The following is a 27,342-nucleotide window of genomic DNA, read 5'->3' as shown; positions in this document are numbered from 1 at the left end:
ATAAAATATATTGACTTTAGACTCATTTTATAATTTCATTCTATTAATTTTCTGTGTGAGGAAATCGCCTTCTCTATACAATTTTCCTTAAAATTAAAAGTGAAATAATAAAACTTTGTGCTCTATTTACGGAAAGTTTGTGTTTAATTTTTAGGGTCTTATATGACTGGAAAGAAAGAATAAAACAAGGCTGTGAAATTATTCAGACTACTCCACATGGTCGTCCTGCAACTATTAGTGGCAGTACCTCATCACAAAGAATTTATGTCACTTACAGGAGGGCCTCTGAGAGCATGACACAAAATACGCTAGCTGTCACAGATATCTGTATTATCATTCCCAGTAAAGGAGAGAGTCCACCACATACGTTCTGCAAAGTTGACAAGAATCTCAATAATAGTATGGTGAGTATCTCTTTTTGTATCTCACAAATCATTTTGGCCATAGCAATCCATGAAGATTGTCTACTAAGATATGGAGTGATTAGAATATGTGTTTGTACAGTTACCTCTATTAATAATAACATTGATCTTTTGAAACCCTGAAAAAATTGTTTTTCAATTTTGCTGATATAATCAACCATTACTTTTACATGAACATTTATATGCTGTCTTTTAAAATACTTCTTGAAGGCTTGGGATATTTTATTTTAGGGAAGTAACTGAATTGTCGTCTAAGAAGGAATTTTTCTAAAATAACATCAAAATTTCTTTATAAAGCTAAATTAAACATAAATTGTCTAACAATACTGACATACAAATTAACACTTGGTCAAAATCTAAGTGAATATTTGAAAGTCTCACCTTTGTTACTTTAAAAAAAAGGTGATGGTGGTATTAGGGGGTTTTGGTGGGACATTGTTATTTAGTATATTAGCCACAATCAGATATTTATCTTCTCTATACCTAAAAAGATGAGTGGCAGCAAGAAGGATTATCTACAACTCAGAGAAGACAGAGAAGAAGAAGCATTGATAAAAGCAGTGAGAACCCAAAGCAAATTTTATGGGCTGAAACATGTTTTTAAAACAGCAAAATGGTTGCAGTAGTAATTTGTCCTGTAGTCATGGAAGTGAAAGGTCTTTCAAGAGTTCGAAACCTTTTGTAAATATATTAGGGGGACATACTAAGAGAATGAATCAATTGCAAATAATAAATATTAATAACAAAAAATTGTGATCAAGAAGATAGCAACAATTACTGACCCATATGCCTATTTTCTCATCTTTATGAAATGTTTACAAAACTATTACCATCAGTATTAGTTATTTTAAGAAAGAATAACCCTAAATGGTTAGCCATCCAATATGTGGCCTAAAAAATTACAAATTTCAGAATTGTTCTCTATAGGCAAGTGACTGTTTATTCAGATGATTTTTAAAAATCAGTTGCCATTAATACTCCATTCCTAGAATATGTGATTCTGTTATGCTATATGCATATTGTCGTGATGTGACTGATCTTGAAATCTTAATAAGGAGGAAGGATGGTAGTTGTGTTCTGAGAATGACCAGTTGCAGTACCAAGAGTTTTACATGCAGTAGCAATGGTAATTTAAAATTCACCAACAAATAACTGACAGATTGTGATTCATGTATATTCAGAATGTGTAACCTCATGCAAAATGTATATTTTTTCATTGTTAGTTTATATCTGCTCTGTGGCTGCCTTGACTCAGATTCAAAGTGAATTGGTTTCTTTGTTGACAAGAACAATTTCTGTAGACTACATCTCTTTCACCACTTTCCCCTGGTCAGGGTTCAGCAGTTTATCAAAAACATTTTAGGTTTGCTTAGGACATTGAAAACCCATCGTATGAAATAAACATATGTACTCTGTGTTTTTTCAGAGCTAATCTCAAAGCAATCAATCCACTGTTGGCAGAGAGGGTTCACATTGCAAAAAAGTGGAAGTTATCAGCTCATTTTGTTAGAATTTCCATCTGTTGAGTTGTTTTTTTCATTGAATCAGTTGTTCCCAGGAAGACTCTGTTTTCTATGTCCTACCTTGTGCATTGTTAAAGATTCATTTATTCATTCAGTCATTCATTTATTTAATTTTGCCAGCTCTTTATTGTTATTCTGATCTGTTATTGCCCTTTCCCAGCATTCCTTTGCCCATTTTGTGAGGAATGTGATAAAAAATATTGTAAAGAATTTCCAGTATATCCATTTTTTGAACTCTTATGTTTCCTTCCAATCTGGTGTCAGGCTTTGCTATAAACAAGAAATTGCCCTGGTTTTAGAGAGCAGCCAGCAGCAAACAGATGTCAAATAGTTATACCTTTTAGCAGCTTTTGCTACCACTGACTTTGAGGAGGGGTTGGTTTATTTTAGATCTTTGGCAGAACTAGATGGAATTTATTTATAGTGGCTACTTTCCTACCTCTTACAGAGGAGCCAAAAAGTAGTTTGGGTAGACTTTCATTTTAATGAGTTTATTCTTTGTGGAGTTCCAGAAGGTTCTGTTTTGTTCCACACTTGTCCAGTATATATGACATTCAACTTAAGGAAATTAGGGAGAATTGGGGTGTGAATGTAAATACGCAGTCACAACTCAGTTGTATATTTCCTTTTCTTCTGATCCCAACCATTACTGGAAGAAAGTTACTTTTATTGTGATTATAATGACAAAGCGTTCCCTGAAGACGATAGGAGATGTGGAACATTGCAAATACTGCCAGACTCAGTTAATGTATTGGTCAGTATTCCCAAACTGCTTTTTTTTTTCCTCTTTAAATCTGTGTTATAACAGATGGCTTCCTGGGTATGGGGTGGAGAGTGATACATTCAGAAATGAAAGTGATACAAAAACAAAAGATACCAGTTTTTAAAAGCTTGCTGCTAATTCGGGTTCATTACTTCTTGCCTACACTATTGCAGTAGCATCCTGATTGTTTTCCATGTATCCAATCCTTCCTTTCCCCACTCCATTCTCAGTGAAATGATAATCCTGAAGCACAGTCTGATTGTGTCACTTTTGCTCAAGGTGCTCCAATGACTCCCCATTAAATACAAGATTCCCAATAAAATACAAGATCTTTAGTTGGGTATTTAAAGTCCTCTATAATTTGGCCCTAACCTACCTTCCTGTTTGCTTGCACATTATTCCCTATGATGTATTCTGTGTTGCAGCCAAACTATCCATTCTCTGGACACTACAATCCATTTCCCACCTCATTTTAGACAATGAGGGTTGCCTCTGCCTAGAACATTCTGTCTCTTCGCTCCACCCCATAGCTAACTTCAAGGTTCAGATCATGCCTTCTGTCTGAGGCTTTTCCTGACCCGCGCCCCTGCCCAACCTGCTTCATATATATTTTATATTTACTTATCTATGTATACCATTTAGTAGTTGTGGCACTAGATTTAGAGACAGGAAGACCTGGGTTCAGACCCAAACTCTGATACTTACTTATTCTGGTGCCTTCTGGAGTCAATGTGATACAGTTGAAGAACACTCAATACGGAATCCAAGAACTTGAATTCTAATCCTGGCTTTGTCACTCGCTGCCAGTGTTACCTTGGGCAAGTCACTCTCTGTGCCTTAGTTGTCTGATATGTAAAATGAAGGGGTTGTAGCTGATGACCCCTAAGGTAAATCTATGTTCCTATGAGCCAGTATTTATTTTCTCCCTTTTTGTTCAGTCGTGTCTGACTCTTTATGACCCCATGGACCATAGCACACCAACACTCTTCATGGTGTTTCCTTGGCAAGGATACTCAAGTGATTTGCCATTTCCTTCTCCAGTGGATGAAGGCAAACAGAGGTTAAGGATCGCGTAGCTATTAAGTGTCTGAGGACAGATTTGAATTCAAGTCTTCTTTACTCCAGGCCTTGTGCTCTATCCACTAGAGCCATCTAGCTGCCCCTTATTTCTCCCTAGTGGAATGCAAAACTTGGGTAGAACAGGGTCTCTTTAGTTTTTGTCTTTGTATCTCCAGAATCTATTACAGTGACTGACATAAATTACATACTTAGTAAATGCTTGTTGAATTCTAAGTTTAAATTACATGGTAAACATTAAACAAGCTTAAAATAGAAACTCTTTTTTGGAGGACGGGCTATTGTATCTGGGTGCCTAAGCATCTCTTTTTTTAAAATGGTCCGTGATGCTTTGATAGAAGAGAAATGTTCTTAGTTTTATTATTTTGGTGCTGTTTCATTTGAGGGGCATATTTTAGACACTGACAGATATTCCAGGCTGAAAAGGAGAAATGAATTCTGCTTTTCATTTCATTTCATTTTCATTCTCTTTTCTTGGTAGGAATTAAAAAACAAAGATGTAACCAGATAATGTTAGACTTAAATTGAATCATGAGCTCATTGAGGTCTACATTTCCTCTAATGGTGCACATTACAACCCATTTTTACCGCTTCATCCAGTACCATGCTTGTCTGTGTCCTCCCAGTGTTCTAGAGTACTTTCTCTAGATCTTTTAACATTTCATAGGTTCTAGGACAAGCCTTGGGCTGACTAACTGTCATCCCTTACTCTCCTTTTATGACTGACCCACTTTCTTTTCCAATCATGCATTTCCTGAATAATCTCTTTGTCACCGCTTCTTGCACATAGTTCATCATCGGCAACGTATTTTTACTATTACATTTCAGCCTCATACGTTTGTTACCTTGCCTTTCTGACAATGGTATTATTTTAGAAAGATTTCGTTTAAAAGTGATGGTATTTAAAGGAGATTGTCTAATTATCTGGAAAAATCATTCATGTGAAGATCTTCATTTTCCAATGATGCCAAATATATGAGGTACTGACATAGTTCCCTTGGCATCTGTAGAAGGGAAAAGAGAGTTGCAGACTTTCCAGATACTGCTGGAAGGTTTTTTTGCACATATTGCTCTTTTCTCCCCTCTCTGCCTAGTTGCTAATAATACATTTATTTGAATTGTAGCTTATTCTCTCCATCTGGCTAAATTTTCTGAAATAACTCTTTTTCTTTTCTCTTAATTTTCTGTTTGGAATTAATGAAAAATGCTTAATGTGTGCCAAGCCCTGAGGGGCACAAAAAGAAAATCAAGACAGTTCTTACTCTCAAGGAGCTCACGTTCCTTGGAATTTGGAACTTTCTCCCCAAAGTCACTAAGCTATACATACCCTTTATTTTTTTTTTCTATTCAACCTTTTTTTTTTGTTTTTTTTTATTTTATTTAATAGTCTTAGTGTTCAGCATTGATTTTCACAAGAGTTGGAATTACAAATTTTCTCCCTATTTCTACCCTCCCACCCACTCCAAGATGGCATATATTCTCATTGCCCCATTCCCCAGTCAACCCTCCTTTCTGTCACCCACTCCCCCATCCCCTTTTCCCTTACTTTCTTGTAGGGCAAGATAAATTTCTATGCCCCATTGCCTGTATATCTTATTTCCTAGTTGCATGCAAAAACTTTTTTTTGAACATCTGCTTTTAAAACTTTGAGTTCCAAATTCTCTGCTCTCTTCCCTTCCCACCCACCCTCCCTAAGAAGGCAAGCAATTCAACATAGGCCACATTTGTATCATTATGTAAAACCCTTCCACAATACTCATGTTGCGAAAGACTAACTATATTTTGCTCCTTCCTATCCTATCCCCCTTTGTTAATTTTTCTCCCCTGACCCTGTCCCTTTTTGAAAGTGTTTGCTTTTGATTACCTCCTCCCCTTATCTGCCCTCCCTTCTATCACCCCCCCCCCTTTTTAATCTCCTTCCTCCTTCTTTCCTGTGGGGTAAGATACCCAGTTGAGTGTGTGATATTCCCTCCTTAGATCAAATCCGATGAGAGCAAGATTCATTCATTCCCCCTCACCTGCCCCTTCTTCCCTTCCAAATGAAATGCTTTTTCTTGGCACTTTTATACAAGATAATTTACCCCATTTTATCTCTCCCTTTCTCCCTCTCTCAATATATTCCTCTCTCATCCCTTAATTTGATTATATCTTTTTAGATATCATCTCTTCGTATTCAACTCACCCTGTGCCCTCTCTCTCTATATATGTATATGTATGTGTATATATATATATATATATATATACACACACACACACACACACACACACACACATATATATGTGTATATATATGTATATTCCCGTCAGCTATCCTAATACTGAGGTCTCATGAATTATACACATCATCTTTCCATGTAGGAATGTAAACAAACAGTTCATGTAAACAAAACAGTTCAACTTTAGTAAGTCCCTTATGATTTCTCTTTCTTGTTTACCTTTTCATGCTTCTCTTGATTCTGGTGTTTGAAAGTCAGATTTTCTATCCAGCTCTGGTCTTTTCACTGAGAAAGCTTGAAAGTCCTCTATTTTGTTGAAAATCCATATTTTCCCTTGGAGCATGATACTCATTTTTTCTGAGTAGGTGATTCTTGGTTTTAATCCTAGCTCCATTGACCTCTGGAATATCATATTCCAAGCCCTTCAGTCCCTTAATGTAGAAGCTGCTAGATCTTGTGTTATCCTGATTGTGTTTCCACAATATTCAAATTGTTTCTTTCTGGCTGCTTGCAGTATTTTCTCCTTGATCTGGGAGCTCTGGAATTTGGCAACAGTGTTCCTAGGAGTTTTCTTTTTGGAATCTTTTTCAGGAGGTGATTGGTGGATTCTTTCAATTTCTATTTTACCCTCTGGCTCTAGAATATCAGGGGAGTTTTCTTTGATAATTTCTTGAAAGATGATATCTAGGCTCTTTTTTTGATCATGGCTTTCAGGTAGTCCAATAATTTTTAAATTCTCTCTCCTGGATCTATTTTCCAGGTCAGTGGTTTTTCCATGGAGATATTTCACATTGTCTTCCATTTTTTCATTCCTTTGGTTCTGTTTTATAATATCTTGATTTCTCATCAAGTCACTAGCTTCCACTTGCTCCAATCTAATTTTTAAGGTAGTATTTTCTTCAGTGGTCTTTTGGACCTCCTTTTCCATTTGGCTGATTCTGCCTTTCAAGGCATTCTTCTCCTCATTGGCTTTTTGGAGCTCTTTTGCCATTTGAGTTAGTCTATTTTTTAAGGTGTTATTTTCTTCAGTATTTTTGGGGGGGTCTCCTTTAGCAAGTCATTGACTTGTTTTTCATGGTTTTCTTGCATCACTCCCATTTCTCTTCCCAATTTTTCCTCTGCTTCTCTAACCTGCTTTTCCAACTCCTTTTTGAGCTCTTCCATGGTCTGAAACCAGTTCATGTTTTTCTTGGAGGCTTTTGAAGTAGGCTCTTTGACTTTGTTGACTTCTTCTGGCTGTATGTTTTGGTCTTCTTTGTCACCAAAGAAAGATTCCAAAGTCCGAGTCTGAATCTGAGTCCGTTTTCGCCGCCTGTCCATGTTCCCAGCCAACTACTTGACCCTTGAGTTTTTCATTGGGGTATGACTGCTTGTAGAGTAGAGAGTACTTTGTCCCAAGCTTGATGGTCTGTGCTGATGTTTTTCAAAGCTATTTCTACACAGCAAGCTCTGCCACACCAGTGCTCCTCCTCCCCCAAGAACCACCAACCAGGACCACAACTCAGATCTAAGCAGGCTCTGCACTCCTGCTCTGATCCACTACTTAATTCCTCCCACCAGGTGGGCCTGGGGCTGGAAGCAACTGCAGCTATAGTTCTGTAACTGCACCACCTCCACTGCCCCCAGGGCGGTGGCTGAACCATGAACTCCTTTCACTCTGTCCCCACAGTTTTTTCCCACTAACTTTCTCTGTTGTCTTTGGTGTTTGTGGGTTGAGAAGTCTGGTAACTGCCACAGCTCACTGATTGAGGGCACTAGGGCCTGTTCCGCTTGGCTCCTGGTCTCATTGGTCCGGGTGCAGCCCACGCTTGGCTCTGCTCTGCTTTGCTCCCAGCTCCCTGCAATAGACCTTACCCAGCGACCATCCAGCTTCCCTCTGCTATCTTGTGGGTTCTACAATTCTAGAATTTGTTCAGAGCTATTTTTATAGGTGTTTGGAGGGTCCTGGGGAAGAGCTTTAGGCCAGTCCCTGTTTTCCAGCTGCCATCTTCACTCTGCCCCCTATGCATATCCTTTAATCCTGTTATAGCACTACTAGGTCCTTAGGGGATGATGATGTAACATGGTTGAAGAAAAGAAGGTTTCAAACCATTGTTGTGGGCAGTGTGATGCAGTACTGATGGGGAGGAGAGTGTGAGCTCCTTGAGGGCAGGGACTGTTTTTTCCTTCTTTTTGTACCTCCAGCATTTAGCTGAGTGCCTAGTACATAATAGGTACATAACAAATGTTTATTGACTAACTAATAAAATGTTGATTGACTGGGAAGAGGAAAAGGATTGAAGCAAAGTAATAAGGGCGCATTTGAGAGAAGATGACAGATTTTTAGTGAACCCAGTCAGTGTGACTGTGAACCTTCCAGTAGAAGCTCATGTTTTCATTGCTTCATGGGCAGGACCCTGCACTGCTGTGCTGGCAGATCACATGTTGTAGCAGGTCCTAAAAACCTGGAAAAGCTTAGGACAGACCTCATGACGGAGTGTGTGCTTGTTATCCGAGAAGCCACTTAACTCATTTCCTCGTTTTTATAAAAAATTTGATGGCCATTTCTTTCTTTTCCTTTTTGGTGGTATTACTATTGCCACCCCACAAATAAAGCAAGAAAAAAATCCTTGGAATAAATAGTGTAGCCAGGCAAAACAAATCAACACTGTTCACAAATGTATGATTCCTTTTGCACCATGGGTCTTTATATACTGTAATTTGTTTAGTCATTCCTCAATTAATGGTCACTCCCTTAGTTTACAGTTCTTTGCTACAACAAAAAATATTGCTATAAATATTTTTCTATATATATATCCTTTTCTTTTTCTTTGATCTCTTTGTGGTATAAGCTTAGTAGTAGTATTGCTAGATTGGTGGAATGCACAGTTTAATAACTTTTTGGCATAATTCTGTTAGAGGGAAGTTGAGGAAGAACCCATCCTAATTGCAGGTATCAAGATGATGAAAATGACTGACCCTAAACCAGCAAGAGAGAGAGAGAGAGTGAGAGAGAGTGTGTGTGTGTGTGTGTGTGTGTGTGTGTGTGTGTGCGTGTGTGTGTGTGAGAGAGAGAGTGAGAGAGAGAAAGAGGGAGATCAAATATTTTTTAAAAACAAGTTCAAGGATCTCAGATTAAGAACTCTAACATAACAGGGAAGAATACATTTGTCAAACTCAGGGCAAGGATACATGATGGAAGATTTATCTCAATAAAAGTTTCAGGTAGCGAATGGCCTCCTCATGCCTAACTCTTTTCCTCCACGTTTAGGTTCCTCTCTAGTCAGGATCTCATATAGGCAGTACAAGTTGAAGGTCTTGCAGGAATACAGTAGTCAAGGCAGAGTCTCTGTGATTTGAGGCATATCTATTTTACATTTTACAATCTTGTTTTTCCCTGTTCCCACCTAGTTAAGTTCTTATTATGCCCACTGCCCTTAGGGTACTTATCTCTGTACAACAATCAGGTATTAGTGAGAGTCAAAGCAGGCCCTGGCCAAAGCTCACTAACACAAATGGTAGTCCAGAAATGCTGGATTAATTCACAACTTGATGAATGATGCATTTGTATGCCTTCGTTCCCATATCCCCTCTAACAATCGCCATTTTACTGTTTTTTAAAATTTGTTTTGTAATTGTTTTGTTTTGTCAATCTGATGAGTGAGGTAGAGTTTTGTTTTAATTTACATGTTATTAATTATTGGTGATTTAGAGCATTTTTATGGCTCTTGATACTTTGATTTTATCCTTTGAGAAATGCCTGTTTATGTCCCTTGACCATTTGTCCATGTGGAATGTTCTTATATGTTTGAATCAGTTTGCAATGTATCTTGATATTATATCTTTTTCAAAGTAATTTACTGTATAGGTTTTTCCCAGTCACTTCTCTTATTACAAAGAAGAAGGTGGTGAAAGAGAAGGAATATGATGAACACAAGTGGCTTATAATTGAAGCATTTTGCTTCTATTTCACTGCCCTTCTTTTTTCCCCTTGTTTAGACCCTATAACTGGTTCTTGCCTTTTTGTTTTTTAACCCTTTTAATCTTCCCTTCAGGATCTGCCCTCCAAAGCTGACGTTCATTTTGCTTGTCACTATTATGTCCTTGGTTTTATCCTCCCTCTTAAACTCACTTCTATCCACTTATCTTTCCGTATTAAGTTTGAGGCATTTCTCCACCAAAGTGTGTGTATGTCTCTGTCTGTCTGTCTGTGTGTTGGAATACAAGTAAGGTTCATCTAATGATCTTCCCTTCAAACTTTGTTACATGTTTGCAACTAGTTCCATCACCTTCTTTATCTTTTCTACACTAGAGTCTTCCTTCTACTCTCCCTTTTCTTTTCCATCTTAAAACCAGCAGAACAAAACCACTCCATCTCCAGGTAGATTTGTCTTATTTGACTTAATCAGTGTCCTTTGAAGACAGTAAAGTTCTGAAAGAACACTTGTTTTTCTTCCCTTAATTAGAATGTTAGTTCTTCATCAGTAAGTGATTAAACAAGCTTTTATTAAGCATTTACCATGTTCCAGGGCACTGTGGTGAGTTCTAAGAATATGAAGAAAGGCAAAAACGTGGTTCAACCTTCAAGGAATTCACATTCTGATGAGAGGAACAACATGCAAATAGCTGTACATATAAGACATATACAGTGTAGATGTAAGGTAATTTCAGAGTGAAGACTCTAATAATAAAAGTAACATTTGCATAGCATTTTAAGGTTTGTAAAATATTGTCTCATTTTGTCCTCATAATTATCCTTGGAGGTAGATACTATTATTATCCTCATTTTACAGATGAAATGTAAGAAACTGAGGCAGAGGTCAAATGACCTGCCCAGGGTCACATAACTACTAAGTGTCTGAGACCAGATTTGAATTCAGGTCTTCGTGACTCCAGGCCCAGCGCTCTTTCTACTGTGCTCCTTTATTACCTCTAGCAGTTGGATGAGATGAGCAAAGGCCTCTTGTAGAAGCTGAATCTTGAAGAATGCCAAAGAAAGTATCAATTAGAGATAAGGGAGATGAGCATTCCACCCATGAGAAGCAGCTGTTAAGTCACTGAGGTCCATTTTTACGGTGCTCTGCAGTTGGCTTTCTTGATTCCTCTCTTTTGGGAGGAAAGGTGAGAGGACCTGGAAGCAGATTGGAAGGATTTCTGCAGACCTTTTAGGCACAGAACCACTACTGTATATGGAATGGAAGACAGCTAAAATTTCTATACCCCCTTATGTATTTGTGGATCAGGAGTGAGAACAAGCAGAAAATTTCTGAGAAACTGAAATCACAGAGTGTTACCATAAAGACCTCAAGAGATTGTGCTAAAATGGAGGAAAAACAGTGAGAATGAAAGAGTTGTGGAAAAATCCCCTGGTAAAGAGACTACATGAACTCACTCCCCAAGAGAAAGATTTACAGAAAAGAATAGACCAAAAATTCCAAGTTAAACCCTTAAAAGTTCTTTCGTCTGCTAAAAAATGTTATGATATTAACTCTGTAAGTGTCTAATGCACCAGAGAAAAGAAAGTATAATTATAAGTATCCCAAATATGAGAAGAATTTTTCTTAGAACTCTACATTGGTTCAACTCAAGGAAATCAAGTCAGAGAAGAAATCTTTTAAATATTCTAAGTTTGGGAAAACCTTTGTAAAGCATTCAGACTTGGGCACCCCAATACTACCATACTTCTGAAGCATTGTATACATCCAAAGTGTGGGGAAGATCCTCACTGACAGCTATGCTTAAGAGTAATTCATTAGAGACCATACACCAGCAATAAGAAAAAAGAACCAAAGACCGTGGTGTAATGGAAAGAGCAGGTGGTTCTGATCATTACTAGTTATGTGATATTAGGCAAGTTGATATCTCTGGGACTCATTTTCCTTCTCTAAAATGGGAGGTTGGACTAGATGATCTCTAATATCTTTCTGACCTCTAAATCCTGTACCTGAGTGTGGGAAAAGCTTCAATCAGAGCAGAAATGTCATTACGAACCATGACATTAATAATCAACTAATGTAATAAACATAAGAGATTTGTCAAGACATGTTATTGAATGTGGTAAAATTGTGTTTATTTTGATAACGGCCTGCTTTATTGATTTCAGTATTCAGCAAAATGACCTCTGTCTCAAGTTCTCAAAATATCCAAATAGCATATATGGCAGGTCCTAGAAGACTAAAGAGCTGTCCCAGGTTCAAAGCCTGTTAACTCATTAGCTATATTTACTGAATTGTGCTATTTTTTTTTCCTCAGCAGTGAGGTGAAGCCATAGCATTGAGAAAGTAGAAGATTTGATCTCAGTCTACCAACTGGTTCCCTCTCTTGTCCTCCTTTCAGCTCCCTTTTAGAGATTCTAGTGATCCTTTGATTTTTCTTTGCTTGTACCTCCTTCCTCTTCTATGCTCTCTGTTGTCCTGTACAACTTTTTTCATATGGAGGGTTCTAGGGTGGATTATGGGCTTCGTTCCTTCCTGATTATCTATACTTGAGAAAGACAAGAAGTGAGAAGGTACTGAAATATTCCTGACAGTTCACTATTATAATGCTCTTCTAATGGTAGGGAGGAGGAGGAGGATGATCCCCAGTTGTGGCAGTCTTTAAAGACCTTGATGGGGGAACCTCTGATGTTCGTTGTTAGGTCATTACCTTCCCACCAATCTGTTCCACCCACAGTTGCTATTCTATCAGTATTTTAGTACCAATATCTGTGCCCTCTGTGTTTTTTAACTTTTTACTTATTGTCATCCAATATTTCTGTTTCTCTCCCAACTTCTCTTGTTTCTATATATTGAAATAACATTCAGTATGAATAAGAGAAAAAAATACACAACATTGAATTTAGAGGGAAAAATGAAGACCTTGAGTAGAATTGAAGCTGGACATGCTCTTAAAAATGTAATGGATGAATTTGGAGTCAGTAAATCAATATTTTATGACATTAAAAAATAAGAAATTGATTTTGGACTTTGTGTTAAAGCAAGATATGCCATTAGAGCAGAGAAAAGAAAAAGAACGTGTGCCAAATACAGTGATGCTGATGTTGCAGTATACCTGTGGTACTAATAAGAGCATTCAGCTGGTGTTCCAGCCGAACAAGTGTAGAACTTCAGGCTGCTGCTGAGAGATTTGCATAGTGTTTTGGTCGAATAGACTTCAAAGCCTGCACTGTTTGGCTTTTCAGATTTCAAAATAGGCATGCAATGGAGAACCAAAAAGTGTGTGAGGAACAAATTCTGAGTTCAGTTTCAGAAAATGTTGAACCGTTTAGATAAAAGCTATCCATGATCATCAAAGAGGAGATGCTATGTCTGGCTCAGGTGTTGTAAGGTTAGTGGAGAATAAGATCTTCCCTGCCCATCAATGAGTGTCATGCGGAGCCCATTAAGGGAAGCTTGCTTGCTTGTAGGAAGGCTTACACACCTTTTGCTAATTTCTAATTAGGCACTGAGTCAGGAGGGTTGTAATGCCTTTTGGCTGTGAGCCTGTTAGCTGAAAGAGGATATATTCTGAGAAGTCAGCTTTTGCTTTGGGGGCTTGCTTATGAGAAGGACCTTGTGATTCCCTGGTTGAGACTCTGAGTGGCCATATGTTCAGAGCTCCCCGACTGCTCAGAAGTAAAGGCTCTCTCCATTTAGTGGTAGATATAAAATATATAGCAGTATATAGCTTTGATTCAGGTCTTTATTTCTCTGCTCTGTATTTTCTTTGTTCATATTTTATGTAATTAAAGAAGATTGTTGACCCCTGAAACAGCTGTCTTTCCTAGTAAAGCAGATAAAAGAACTTGCATCAGCAGCCATCCTGGCTATGTTAGTGTGGTTGCTGTTTCAGGTGTACAATGGGAATGAGACAGCTCTCTTGGAAATCAATGCCAGAAAAAGTTCAGGCAAAGAAAAAAGATACATGTATGCCAGCGTGGAAAATAAAGAACAATTGTCAGCTCTTTTGTGTACAAATGTAGATAGGATCCATGAGTTGAAGTCAGTTATTATTGGAAAATCAAAGCAGCGTAAGTCTATTAAGGATCATATAAATGCTTTATCAGTGATATACAAATCTAGTAATAATTTCTAGTTCACCAGAGAATCATTTTTGGAATGGTTCTTTCAAAACGTCATTCCTGAGGTTAGAGATTTTCAGGTTAATGTCCTGAGGTTGGATGAAAAAGATGTAAAAGCAGTGTTACTCCTAGACCATTCTTGAGCCCATCCTTCATCTGAGTCTCTAATGAGTAATGATGGGAGAATCAAATGTATCTTCCTCTCCCCAAATACTACATCATTGATTCAGCCAATGAATCAGGGTGTGATCTTGAACTGCAAACAACTTTATAGATGGAAGCAGCTAGAAGAGAGTCTGGTAAACTTTGAAGAGAGTGATGAAGAACAGGAAACTAGAGAAAAAAACAGTTCCAAAAATCGAAGCTTATAACATAAAAAGTGCAATTTCTAACTGAGCAAAGAGTTGGGACGAAGTAAAGCAAGTAACGATAGCAAATGCATGGGAAAATCTAGTTTACAAAGAAGAACCAGAATATAATATTCAGGGCTTAGAAGATGGTGATTATAGAGGAATTCTTGAGCAATGTGGTGACCAGTTTAAATGATGTTAGAGTGTTGTTAACTGGAGATAATGAAGCACGTTGCACTCCTCCCCCCAAATGGAAGATGTTACTAGAGAAGTTATCCAGGAAGGAGGGGTTGTCGAAGAGGAGGTAGAACAACATTCAGCAAAGTTTAAATTATCCAGTGTTCCAGAGAATTTGTACTGTCTTCTTGATTTTGTTGATGCCTCTCCAGAATTTCAAAGATTCTATTTCACACTGAAAGAGATGCAACTAATCAAAAAACAATCCCAGAGAAGAGCCCTCTCTAAAATTGGTAACTTTTTAAAACCAAGTGTTCATAATATTAAAGATTCTTCTAATTTGCCTTCAACTTCTGAGTCCAGTAATTGTCTTCTATGTCAAAAGGCTTATGTTTGATATCTGTTTCATATAGAGGCTTGGCGTGAATTGTAATTTTTTTCATTAACTTACCTCACATTACTTATGAGTACCCATTTATATCTTTAGTTTATATTGTGTATAGTACTTGAAAGTAATAAATTTGCATTTCTTTAAAAACATTCTCCAGTTTGGACATTTACTGCTTCAGAGTGTGGAGGTTTTGTAGTGCTAGAAAAAAATGCATTGAGGAACATAATATGGGAAACTCTTTAATTCAGATCCCAACATCATTTCCTATCAGGATAATACACAAAGAGCAGGAGATAGACTTGTTAGCAAGTAAATGTGATATAAAGATATGCTGGTGAATATTTTTTTCATTTGAGACTTTTAAAAATATATATTACATGTATAATTCTGTGCTGGGCAGTGGGAGAGATACAAAGTTTTTATAAGACAATGTTCCTGCCCTCCTGGAGCAGTCAGGTAAGGGAATAAGATATATACATATCTAATATAAAATTATAAATATACAAGAGACATGCAAACAAATGAGATTCAGAAAGGGAAAGATCATTATTGGGAGGAAAGGCTTGTGGAAGGGATGTTATTTTAAGCTACACTTTGAAGAATAGATAGTATTCAATCTAGATCACAGAGGCAGTTCCCTCAGGCATTGGGAACAACATGAGAAAATAAAGGCATAGAGGTGAGAAAGCATAGGTCAGAGGAACCTGTGACGTCAAGGCCAACATGTGGCCTTCTAAGTCCTTGGGTTTGACCTTTTGACTGAATCCAAATTTTACAGAACAAATCCTTTTATTAAGGGAATTTGTTCTGTGAAGTTTGGATTCAAAGGGCTGCACTTGAGGACCTAGAGGGCTACATGTGGCCTTGAAGCCTCAGGTTCCCTACTCCTGGCATCGGCCATGTGTCAGGATGGCAAGTAGCCCTATTTGGCTACATATATAGCCAAATATATAAATAGAGAGAGCTTCTGGAAGGGAAAAATGTGAGCTAAAGCTGGAAAGATAAGGTGGTACCAGTTTGTGGAGAGCCTTGAATCTGAATACCAGGCTTAAAGAGTTTGGTTCTCTCGGTAGAATAACAATGAAGAGTTTTGAGCAGAGGAATGATATTGACCAGATCTTTGTATAATGAAGATGTGTCTAGTGTCAGTGTCATCAACAAATATTAAGCATTTACTGTTTGCCAGGCACTATGTTAAATGCTAGGAATACAAAGAGAGGCAAAAAACGATCCATGCTCTCAGGGAGCTTGCAGTCTAATGGGTGAGACAACAGGCAAACAACTATGTTAAAAAAAAAAGACATATAGAAGATAAAGTGGAGATAATCTTAGAAGGCATGCGCATCAAGGGAGATTGGTTGAGGCTTGTACAGAGGTAAGATTTTAGCTGGGCTACACATACCACATGTAACTTACTATTGCTGCTCCTGGTTGGGGAGTAAGGGAGGGAAATTCCCTTCCCCTATTATTTGCTTTAAGGTAGAAGGGAAATTGAAAAAAGCAAGTCCTCAAGAGCTGACAGTCCCAGAGGATATCCAGCTTGCCCTTTTAAAGAGGGCAGCTACTCCTTAACCAAACCCCTCATAACTCTTTTGCCTTCCCTGTGTTTACTATTATCTGTGTAGTTTGTTTGTATGTATTTGTTTGCATGTTGTTTCCCCCATCCTCCTTGAGGATAGGGATTGTCTCTTTGTATCCCTAGTGCTTAGCACTGTGCCTGGCACATAGGTGATTAATAAATATTGATTGAAATTTTTAAAAAAAGGCACTGAAGAAGGAGATGAAGTGTTGTATATGAGTAACAGCAGGGAAACCAGTGTAACTGGATTATAGAGTATGGGAATGGAGTAAAGTATAAGAAAATTTTTTCTGGGAAAGGTAAGAAAGGGCCTGATTGTGAAGAGGTTTTAAAGACAAATGAAAGATTTTATATTTGATCCTTGAACAATAGGGAGCCAATGGGCTGTATTGAGTAGGGGAGTGACACGGTCAGATCTATACTTTCAGAAAATCATTTTGAAAGCTGTGTGGACAAATAGGGAGAGACTTGAGGTAGGGAGACCAATCAGGAGACTTGCAGTAGTCTAGGCAAGATATGTATAAAAATGTTTATAGCAGCTCTTTTTGTGGTGGCAAAGAATTAGAAATTGAGGGGATGACAATCATTTGGGGAGTAGCTAACAGACTGTAGTATATGATTGTGATGGAATGCAATTGTTATATAAGAAATGACAAGGAATGGTTTCAGAAAACCTGAGAAATCTTAGATGAACTGATGGGAAGTGAATTGAGTAGAACCAGGAGAACATTGTACACAGTAACAGCAATATATTAATGGTGATTAACTGTGAATGACTTAGCTATTCTGATCAATACAATGATCTGTGACAATCCCAAAGGCCTCATGATGAAAAATGCTATCCACCTCCAGAGATCGAACTAATTATGTATTGAAATGTATTTTTTCACTTTCTTTCTCTTTTTTGTACCATTGCTAATATTGAAATATGTTTTGCATGACTTCATATGTATGACAGATATCAGTTGCTTACCTTCTCAAGAAGGGTGGCGAGGCAGGAGGGAGGAGAAAATTTGGAAGTGAAAATTTTTTAAAATTTTAAAAGATTAAAAAACAGTTCTTCCTCCTACTCTACCATCCCACCACCAAAAAAAAAAATTAGTCTAGGCAAGAAGTGATGAGGTTCTCTGGTGATTATGTAAGTTGAGAGATATTAGGAGAGATATTGTAAAGGTATGAATGACAAGATTTGACAACAGATTGGACATGTTGGGTGAGTTAGAGTGAGGAGTCAAGGGTGACCCTGAGGATGTGAGCCTGTGTGACTAGAAGTATGGTGCTGCCTTCAGTAGTCACAGAAGGGGGGAAGAGTTTGGGAGGAAAGAGGAGTTTTATTTTGGATTAATTGATCTTAAGATGCTTAGAGGACACCTAATTAGAGATGTCCAAAAGTCAGTGATATATGACTTTTAAACCAAGAGAGACACTATGGCTGGATATATAGATCTTGTATCATTTTTATAGAAGTAATAGTTGAACCTGTGAGACCTAAGGAGATCACTAATGGAGGTAGTAGAGACAGATAAGAGAAGAGGGCCCAGGACAGAACCTTAGAGGACACCCACAGTTAGTGAGCATGAAAATCCAGCAAAAGAGACTGAAAAGGAGTAATCAGACAGGTAGGAGGAGAACCAGGAGACAGCAGTATCACAAAAATCTAGAGAGTATATGCAGAAGAAGATGATCTACAGTGTCAAGTGTTACAGAGAGGTCAATGAGGATTAGGATTGGGAAAAGGCCATTGGATTGGGCAATTACAAGATCATTGGTAACTTTGGAGCAGTTTGAGTTGAACGAGAAGACTGAGCTGCAAAAGATTTAGAAGAGAGTGAGAGGAGAGGAAGGGGAAGCACTGAGGATAGAGGGGCTTTTCCAAGGAGGAGAGATGCTAGTGGGGATGTGTGGGTCAAGTAAGGTTTTTTTAAAGGATGGAAGAGATATGGACTTATTTGTAGATGAAAGGAAAGAAGCCAATAGGGAGAGATTACAGATAGAGAGTGGAGAGGACAGTGGGAGTAATATGCTGGAGAAGATGGGAGGGGATGGGATCAAGGATGCATATTGAAAGCTTTGCTGTGATGAGGGGAATTACCTCTTAGTGTGAAATGGGTAAAGCAGTAGATTGCAGAGCAAGATGTCTGCATAATGTGAAATGGAGAAGGGAGAAGAGGGAGCTATTAGTGAAAGCCTTCATTTATTTCAATGAAATATGAAACAAAATCCTCAGCTCAGAGAGGACAAGGTGTGGAGGGTACCACAGGAGACTTGAAGAGAGATGAAAAGGTTTGGAATAGCTACTGTGGTAACTTTGAGGTCCAAAAAGATTCCATTTTCCAGTGAGGCCCTGATTAGATTGTATAACAAATTTGCAGTGCATTCAGTCAACATGATTTCCTTATTTTCCCCAGCTTCATTCTGCAACATGTGAATAGGAACAAAGGAGATAGATAATGGAAGTAACCCAAGGTTGAGGATTGGTCAAGTATGATCATCAGTAGGACAAGGGGGCAAGTAATTCTAATGTAGAAGATAGTGTAGCATTGAACTGACTTACTAAGGGTTTGAGATGGGAAAGGGAGATGAGCATAGCTAGTACGGAATTGATGGCCTGGGAAAGAACTGAGGGGTAGAGGGATTGGTGGGCTTAGTGATGATGAAGAACAGGGCTAGGGCTCATAATGCATAAGTAAAGACAGAATGATAAAATATTATGATCAGATAAAGGAATTTCAGCGTTTATAAACATGGAAGGTTCTGTTTAGGGTGATAGCAAGATCACCATATGTATGACCCTCTCTGTGTGCAGTTGTAGCAAAGTGGAGCAGTAGTTCATAGGAGTTCAGTAGGTTGAGGAACTGGGAAATTAGGACAGTTGAGGGGGCATCCATGTATATGTTACAGTTCCCTGGTATGAGAGGTTTTCAAATAAATTTACCTTTCTTAGTTTCTCTTGGTTTTTCTGTTTGCGCTTCAGAATTTCTACTCAGCACTAGTCTTTTCATCAAAAATTCTCAAGTGAAAAAAAAAGAAAGAAAAAAAATTCTCAAATGTCCTTTATTCCATTAAATGTTCATTTTTCCTCCTGTAGAATTATATTCAGTTTTGCAGGGTAGGTATATTCTGAGTTGTAAGCCTACGTCTTTTGCCTTTTCAAATATTATAATATTCAATATAGTATTCAAATTATATTATTCAATATATTCAATATAAATATTATGATATTCAATGTAATATTCAAATTATAATATATTCAAAGGCTTATTTCTTTTATAGTAGAAACTGCCAGGTCTTGTGTGATCCTCTTTGTGAGTTCTCTGGTACTTGAGCTCATTCTTTCTGATTGTTTACGGTATTTTTTCCCCTCTTCAATCTCACATTAGCTAAGGCATTCCTGGAGCTTTATCTCTGGGAATTTCTTTCAGGAAGTGTTCTATGAATTCTTTCTATTTTACTTTGCCTTCTGATAATATGTGTTCAGTTTTCAGTTACGATTCTTGAAGTATTGTACGCATGTATTTTTTTAGTCATAGTTTCTAGGAAATTCAATGAGTCTTAAATTATTTCTCCTTGATCTGTTTTCAAGTTCTTTGTTTTTGATAAATGTCTTATATTTTCTTCTAGTTTTTTAATTAAAAAATTTTTTGTTCTCATTTTTCTTATTGCATTATGGGGTCATTGATTCCTGTTTGGTATGCTCTAATTTTCAGGAAGTCCATTACTTGGCTAAGGTTTGCCACTATCTGTTCTAAGGTACTTAATCACTTTCCAAATTTTTTCCTCAAAAGCTTTCATTTCATTTTTTTAAAATTTTGTTTCATTTCTTAAAATTATTTATAGTCTTTGTGGAAATACCATTTTTCCTTTAAGACTCTGCATGTAGTTGGTGTGAAGTTACTCTCTTCTTCTGGGCTAAATTTTGGATATCTCTGGATCTGTAACAATTCTACATAGTGTTTAGTGTTTTCTTTTGTTTACTCATGTCCAGCTTTAATTCCTAATTGTAGCTTTGTGCCCTGGGCAGACTTAGGCAGACTTTGCCTCCAGCTCCTTTTTTAGGTGGTGGGATCAGCTCTGTTTGGTCTCAGCCATGGTCACCTAAGTCCCAGCTCTGAACTCCACTTCCTGAGATGTGTCTGTGCTAAGAGCACTAGTAGATTTTGGGTCTCTTTGGATCTGCTATTTTCAGTTTCTTCCAAGGTCCACATAGTAGGTTTCTGATCAGAAGAAATTTTTTTCATGGGTACCCTCTTGCCACTTCCAGATGGATACAGAGTCTTACTTGTAGGCCATAGAGATGGCCCTTCTTTACTTACCTTAAGAGGCTTCTGCCTTGTTTATCTATTCTTATATTGGTTTTTCTGGCACATCTCTTTTCTTATTGCCTGTGGATTTCTAGATAAGTGGATAAAGTCACTAGTTTTTTCTTATAATTCTTGATTGTTATTTAGAATGGTATTATTTTAAGGTTTTTTGCTAAAGTAGGCATGTGGGAATTAGGCTACCTGCCTTTGTTCAAGCATCTTTCTTCTAGTTAGCTAAATTTGGAGAAATCAATAACCCAATGTTGGCTCTAAGGTGATGAAGCTTGTTTTTTGTTTTTGGCTGCAGCAACTCAGGAAATACATTCTACTAAGGCTTAAGAAACAGTTGTAGTCTGTCAATGGAATAAGTACCCACAACAGCAAATCATAGATCTGTTCAAATATTGAAATCTATCTACATGAGTAACTAATATGTTACAAAAATTAATTGAGAATAAATTTTGGATTATGTTTTAATTTATCCTCACTAGAATCTTTAATCAATATAGATATAAGAAAATTGCTTATGTATATTGACTGTTAATGCTAATGTTTTGAATTTTCTTTTAAGGATCATTAAATAATCAAACTTCTAGCTTATTAGTGTGTCTACCTCACTTATAATTTTATATCTCTTTACTAAAGTAACTCTTAAAAATTTTGTCTTATTCAATCACTTTTCCTACCTAGAGTTTGAACTTGTAATAAAAACTTATCGTAGTCTTAATTTTATTTTAAAGCATTATGATTCCTCTATTAGAAGAATTAGATCCATAAAATTGTATTATTTTAAAAAGGTAATATTGATAGAGGAAAAATGTTATTTTAATTCTTTTTTAAAATAAATGTTTGAAATCTTCCATTTCTACATTGCCTAAAATTTCCCCTGTATTTCTTCCCTTCCTAGAGAACCAAAAAAAATTTTATAAAAAGAAAGAGAAAGAAAAATCAGCAAAATCTATCAATATATTGAAAAAATCTGACAATTTATAAAGTGGTCCACACTCAAGGATTACCTCTTTGGTCCTTTGCAAAGAAATAGGGGGACATTGGTTTCTCTCATCTCTTCTTTGAGACCAACCTTGTTCTTAGTAATTTAGCAACATTCATTTTCAGTTGTTTTGTGGTGGTTATTCTTTTCATTTACCTTATTTTCATTTACCTCACTGTATATATTATTTTGTTGACTCTGGTAAATTGTACTTTTTGAAAAAATCATATTAGAATTTTTCAATGCATTGATTGGTTTTTCTGATTTTTTTCCTCTTCTTCTTTTTTGAAAGTTCTTTGTTATAAGGAGTAGGGGTATGGGGAAATCTAGGCTACCTGAAAGCAAAAACTATCAACAAAATCTATTTTTTAAAAGTATATAATGAATTTAAAAATACTACGAAGATAACCAAATAAATGGAAAAGGAGAAAGAAATCTATTGCTGCATCTTATGTAATGAGTGCTTGGGAAATTATGGTAAGGTTATTTTCCTTAAATAATTCTATTTTTAATCAAATTATAAAGGTTTGTTGTGTTTTTTTTTTCCAGTGGGGATCAGCAGTATACTTATGTTATAAGAAGTCTGTGGCAAAGACTAATACTATATCCTACAAAGCTGGTAAGTGTCTTGCAAGTTTTTAGAAAGCATTTCATCTTATAGAACTCATTGGGTACTTAATGGAATATTAATTTAGAACAGGAATGTTGTTCCTGATTCTAATTTAGATAGGTATGAGCCTTCTACCTGTTAAGTGTTCAGTTTGTTTGGAGTTTTTATTTGTCCACATTGTAGCTTTTTCAGTAGACTTTTCTTCACTTTCAGAAAAAAATTTTAAGTCATATCAGTATCAACTGGAAATCAAATTTATAGTACATATCTATAATCATAATGGTTGATAGACATGTGGCATAAAAGCTTTGTCTTAAGTATGTGCTTTTACATTTGTAAGAGAATATTTTAATTCCTTAAAGGTTTAGAGGTATTATCATCCTAATGAGTATCATATTTTTCCAAAGTTTAAATATACTTAGTACTTTAGTGGCTCCATGATTATATCAGGGTGTATTATGTTCTCTCTACCAATGCACAGTACATCTTGTCACCCTGTGGGATTCTTTTCTGTGTCTTTTCCATAAATCCTCAACACACTGCAATACTTCCTTTTATTCTTTTTTAATATCTTGTTTTTCATTCTCATATAATTAAACCATATTATTTTCAAGTCATATGTAGTCTCAATAAGTTTCCATTCTTTAGGAATCTTTCTGTCTTCGAAATACCTGGGAATTTAAACCTTAAAGCCTTTAAAATATTGCTGTTAGGCCGATTTCTTCTGTATACACTTGGTCAGGTCTTATTGTTTTTTCTGGCTTCAACTTCTTAACTGCCCTTATCACTTCCTCAATTGTACCAGGTCCTTAAAGTGCTCCAAATGTAGTGGTCCTACTATTGTCACTGATGAGAATAAAATGGTATGCCAGAGGTAGATTTGTTTTACTTTGTCTTTTGTCTTTTCAGATTCATCTGCACATGTTCTTTGTGTAATCTGTCTTAGCTGGGGAGGTCTTACACAAATCTTGGCAAGCTAATTTTGTCTCTTACCTGCTTTTCAATGCCTTGTGTGGTGATAACTCATCATGGTTTTACATTGCCCCTTTTCATGATGTTTTACAAATAAGCTTAGATACTAACCTGGTATTTTCCTTGGGTTTCATCTCTCTTTACTTGTCAAAAAGGTTAAATATTTTCTGGTTGAGGTTGTAGCCAAGCTCTTTTAGACTGTTTGTTATGGTGACTTTTTTGGATTGGTTAAACATTTCTCTAGGAAATAATGATGGGCTCCATTTTTACTTTTGTCTATTTTCCATTTTTAAAAGTAGACAGGTTGCTTAAATACATGAGGTGGGAACTACTATAACCTCACTGAGTGTCTGCTTGTCTTTAACCTTCTAATTCTGTATTTACCTTGACTTTTGTTACCAGTCAAAAACCTGATTTTACACTGAAAGCGTATTCTGAAGTGACTTTACATCTCTGACCAGTCATTTCCTGTCTGAAATGTAGTCAACTTCATTTTATGGAGTTATCTGGTGCTTGATTATGTTTACTATCTTGCAACTCTCTTCTTAAAGAAAATATTCCTATACACGACAGTACCTTAGATTTCTTAGTAGTCTGTCACCCTTTGCCTTCTTTCATTTCTTAATCCCAAATTGTTTTTCCAAAATTGTCTTGCCCTTTACCCAGTTTCACGTTAAAGTCACAGAGAATTAAAGTATATGTTAAATTAGTTGGAAGATTTTATTGGGTTTTTTAAATACTTCTTATGATATGGTGGGATTTTTTTGCATTATAAGCAACCTTAAAAATCATCCAGTCTAATCTTCTAATTTTACAAATGAGAAAACCAAAGCCTAGAAGATTTATAAGCAAATTGGTCAGGGTCACAAAACTTTACCCTGGAATTTGAACCCACTGGGTCTTTTGACTTCAGATCTAGTATTCTTTTTCCTATATCCTGCCTTATCTTTTCCCTATAATGAATGTTGGCACATAAACCAGAATATCTTCTTGTTAATCTATTTTGCTGGTGTTCAGCATCAACGCTGCAAGACAAGATGATCAAGTATTCCATGAAATGATGTAGAGGAGGACATCAACTCCACCAACCTTCTGTTCACCTCTGCAGAGAGAACCTGTCAGCCATCCTTCATTCTTTTGCCTTTATGCTCACAGCATAAATGATTCTTCCAGTAATTGATTAATTCGTAACTTTGTCCAGTGACCAGCCTCAATTGTGCCAACTGTTGAATTAATATTAGGCATTTTAAACACTGTGATTCTTAAACCTCCTCTACTTCTCTTTCTCACACCTCCCACCTTTAGTGTGATAACAAAAAGGCGCCACGTAGGACTGGAAACCGTTTTGTGGTTTTGTTCATTTTGTAGATTGCCATGACCAAAAAAAATAATCACTACCTCATGGTCAGCTGTCTGCTAATGAGGCTCTCCAAACTCAAGTATCTTGGTCCCTGTTGATAAGTTCATATTCTAAGGTGTTCCAACTTGGTAGAGCTTGCTAGGCTACATCTTACTGTCTTGGACTTTCAGAACCCAGAATCACCTCTGTTCCCCCCAAAAGATCCCCCTATAGAGTAAGACTTTGTGAGACCCTTTTTGATATATAATTGGTACATATTGAACCATGTTTTATTTGCATTGTAATTGAATCTCAGTAGATCTAAGTGCTTTTCTTTTGAAACACTTCCTCAAAAATATTGCGCCCAAAAATTATAAAATGAGAACTAAAAGAAATGTTGAGAGACTTACATGAACTGATCAATCAACATTTATTAAATGCCACCTATGTATTGGGTGCTGGGGCTATAAATAGGAAAGTGAGACAGCCTTTGCCAAGGAGCTTACTTGAGTAAAATAATGGATAAAGGGTTAGAAAATGATATAGCATGAAATGAACAGCATATAGAATGTCTACAATAATGTAAATGAAACCTAATTAATTGTAATGACCATTTTCAGTCCTAGAAAAATTGTAGTTGAAATGCCTTTATCCTTTCAAATACAGATATAATAGTTGTGAAATAGGACATAGGCTATCAGAACACCATCACTGTGTACTGGTTGATTTTGCTTAAATGTTTATCTTTGTTTCAGGAGAGGGTGCGACGGTAGGGGGAGAACTAAGGGGATGTTACTGTGGTGTAAAAACAAAAGGCAACAATACAACTTGTATTAAAAAATTTTTTAAGAAAGAAAACCTTCTAAGTCTACCTTCCTGGTCACTAGAGGCAAGATAGCATTTATTCTATCCCCAAATATCTTATCTCAAAATATCAAATCTCTTACCAGATTTGCTGCTGCTTCTTTCAAGATCTTTTTTTAGAGTCACCTATTTTTCTCTATCTCTGCTCTAGAAAATGTCCTCGTGGCTTCTCTAATTCCTATACCACTTCCATTTAGTCAGTCTTATGAGCTACTGCCAAAGCCATCTTTCTGACTGGCTGATTGTTACCTTGTCACCCTCACCTTAAAACCCTAGAGCACTTTCTATCACCTTTATCATTAAATTTAAGCTTCTTGTCTTCAGCTTTAAGACCTTCTCACTGACCAACCCAGATTAACCCCTTTTTGAATTTTCCTGCCCTTTTCTCCATTCTATTTATACTGACCTACTTGTCATGCCCTTAGTCTGGTTTCCTGTTTTCAGCTCTGTATACCTTCCCTGATGTACTTTTGTACTCTTGTGCTTATATATTTATACTCTTAATATATAAAAAAGAATATTCTGCTTTCTTATCTTTTTAATTCCTTCCTTTGGACCCTATAGTAGTTTTCCATTGCTTTTTGCATTAAATTAAAACACTGAATAATGGGCTTTTAAAATCTCCATAAGTTGTCTCTTACAGCCAAAATCTCTTGCTGCTACCCACCTAACATTCTTTATTGGTCAGACAACTGCTTTTACCCCATCCCACCCCAAGTCATGAAATGTGGTACTAACCCTATCAGGAAAAAAAATACTTCATGAAATTATTTTCTGGATAACATGAGCTCACTCCAGTTACTCTAAGTAATCTATATTTATTATTTTAATGATTATTTAACATACATATAGCTAAGTTGCTCCATTTGAGTGTTGTTTATGCATATGTATTTGTTTTTGCATACACAAAAATATACATGTATATAACACTCAGCTGGATCTGTGATCTCATCAATGTGGGTATTTCTTTCAGTGATTCAGATTGCACACCTGCCTGTCTATCCTGTACAACACCTCTCCGTGTACAAGTCCATGTCCTTCTTCCCACTGTTGAAGTTATATGTGGATATATGTATGCAAATAATGTAAACACAAATTCTTAGAATTTTAGATCTAGAAAGAACTTAAGAGATAATATAGTTTCCTAATTCAGGGAGCCCATTTACTCCTTTATTTGAATTTCTCATAGTATTCCCTTCTTTTTTGGCACTGGGTACTTGCCTACACCATTTACTTATAGTACCTAGAGAAGCCCACACTGCCCAGGCCGTTAAAAATTTCTTCAGATTTCTCTTGTAATGTCTTCTCCATAAAATTTTCCCAAGGAGATTAGAAGCCAGTGATCCAGTGTGCCCTATTATAAGATTGTATCATCTGGGCTTCTTAGTTGTAATCTTTCTATATCAAAGAACTTGGAATATATGGGGTTTTAAATCCACTTTTGTAACTATGTAGCACTTTTCCTTCCCTTTTTGTGAAAACATTTTCTTATATCTGCTTTATAAGATGAATGTTTGTTCATGGAACCCATGTTATCATGCTAAGAAGGAAGGTGCTAATGAACTGTGAAATAGTTATAGGCTCCAAATTGAAAACATTATTATATGTTAAAGATAGAAGTACACTCTGACACCAAGGCAGGGACATGCATATACCCAAAACTAAAGAGCCATATCTTTTTCATATTCCCTTTAGCTCCTAGAATGTAGTTGGTACGTGATAAATAATG

General features: G+C 36.6%; 1 protein-coding gene across 6 annotated transcripts in view; it reads left to right on the top strand.

Moving 5' to 3' along the window:
- Positions 1-27,342, top strand: part of DENND4A (DENN domain containing 4A) — a 161,453-nt gene that overhangs the window by 61,333 nt on the left and 72,778 nt on the right. For all 6 annotated transcript variants that reach the window (XM_036736751.1, XM_036736749.1, XM_036736748.1 and 3 more), the window contains exons 4-5: positions 155-404; positions 22,378-22,447. In XM_036736751.1, coding sequence (XP_036592646.1) covers positions 155-404; positions 22,378-22,447 — 320 coding nt within the window. The remainder of the gene's footprint in view (positions 1-154; positions 405-22,377; positions 22,448-27,342) is intronic.

The sequence above is a fragment of the Trichosurus vulpecula genome, chromosome 8 (assembly GCF_011100635.1).
Source record: "Trichosurus vulpecula isolate mTriVul1 chromosome 8, mTriVul1.pri, whole genome shotgun sequence".
Lineage (NCBI taxonomy): Eukaryota > Metazoa > Chordata > Mammalia > Diprotodontia > Phalangeridae > Trichosurus > Trichosurus vulpecula.
The sequence above is the reverse complement of the archived record's forward strand: the minus strand, read 5'-3'. Positions and strand labels throughout refer to the sequence as shown.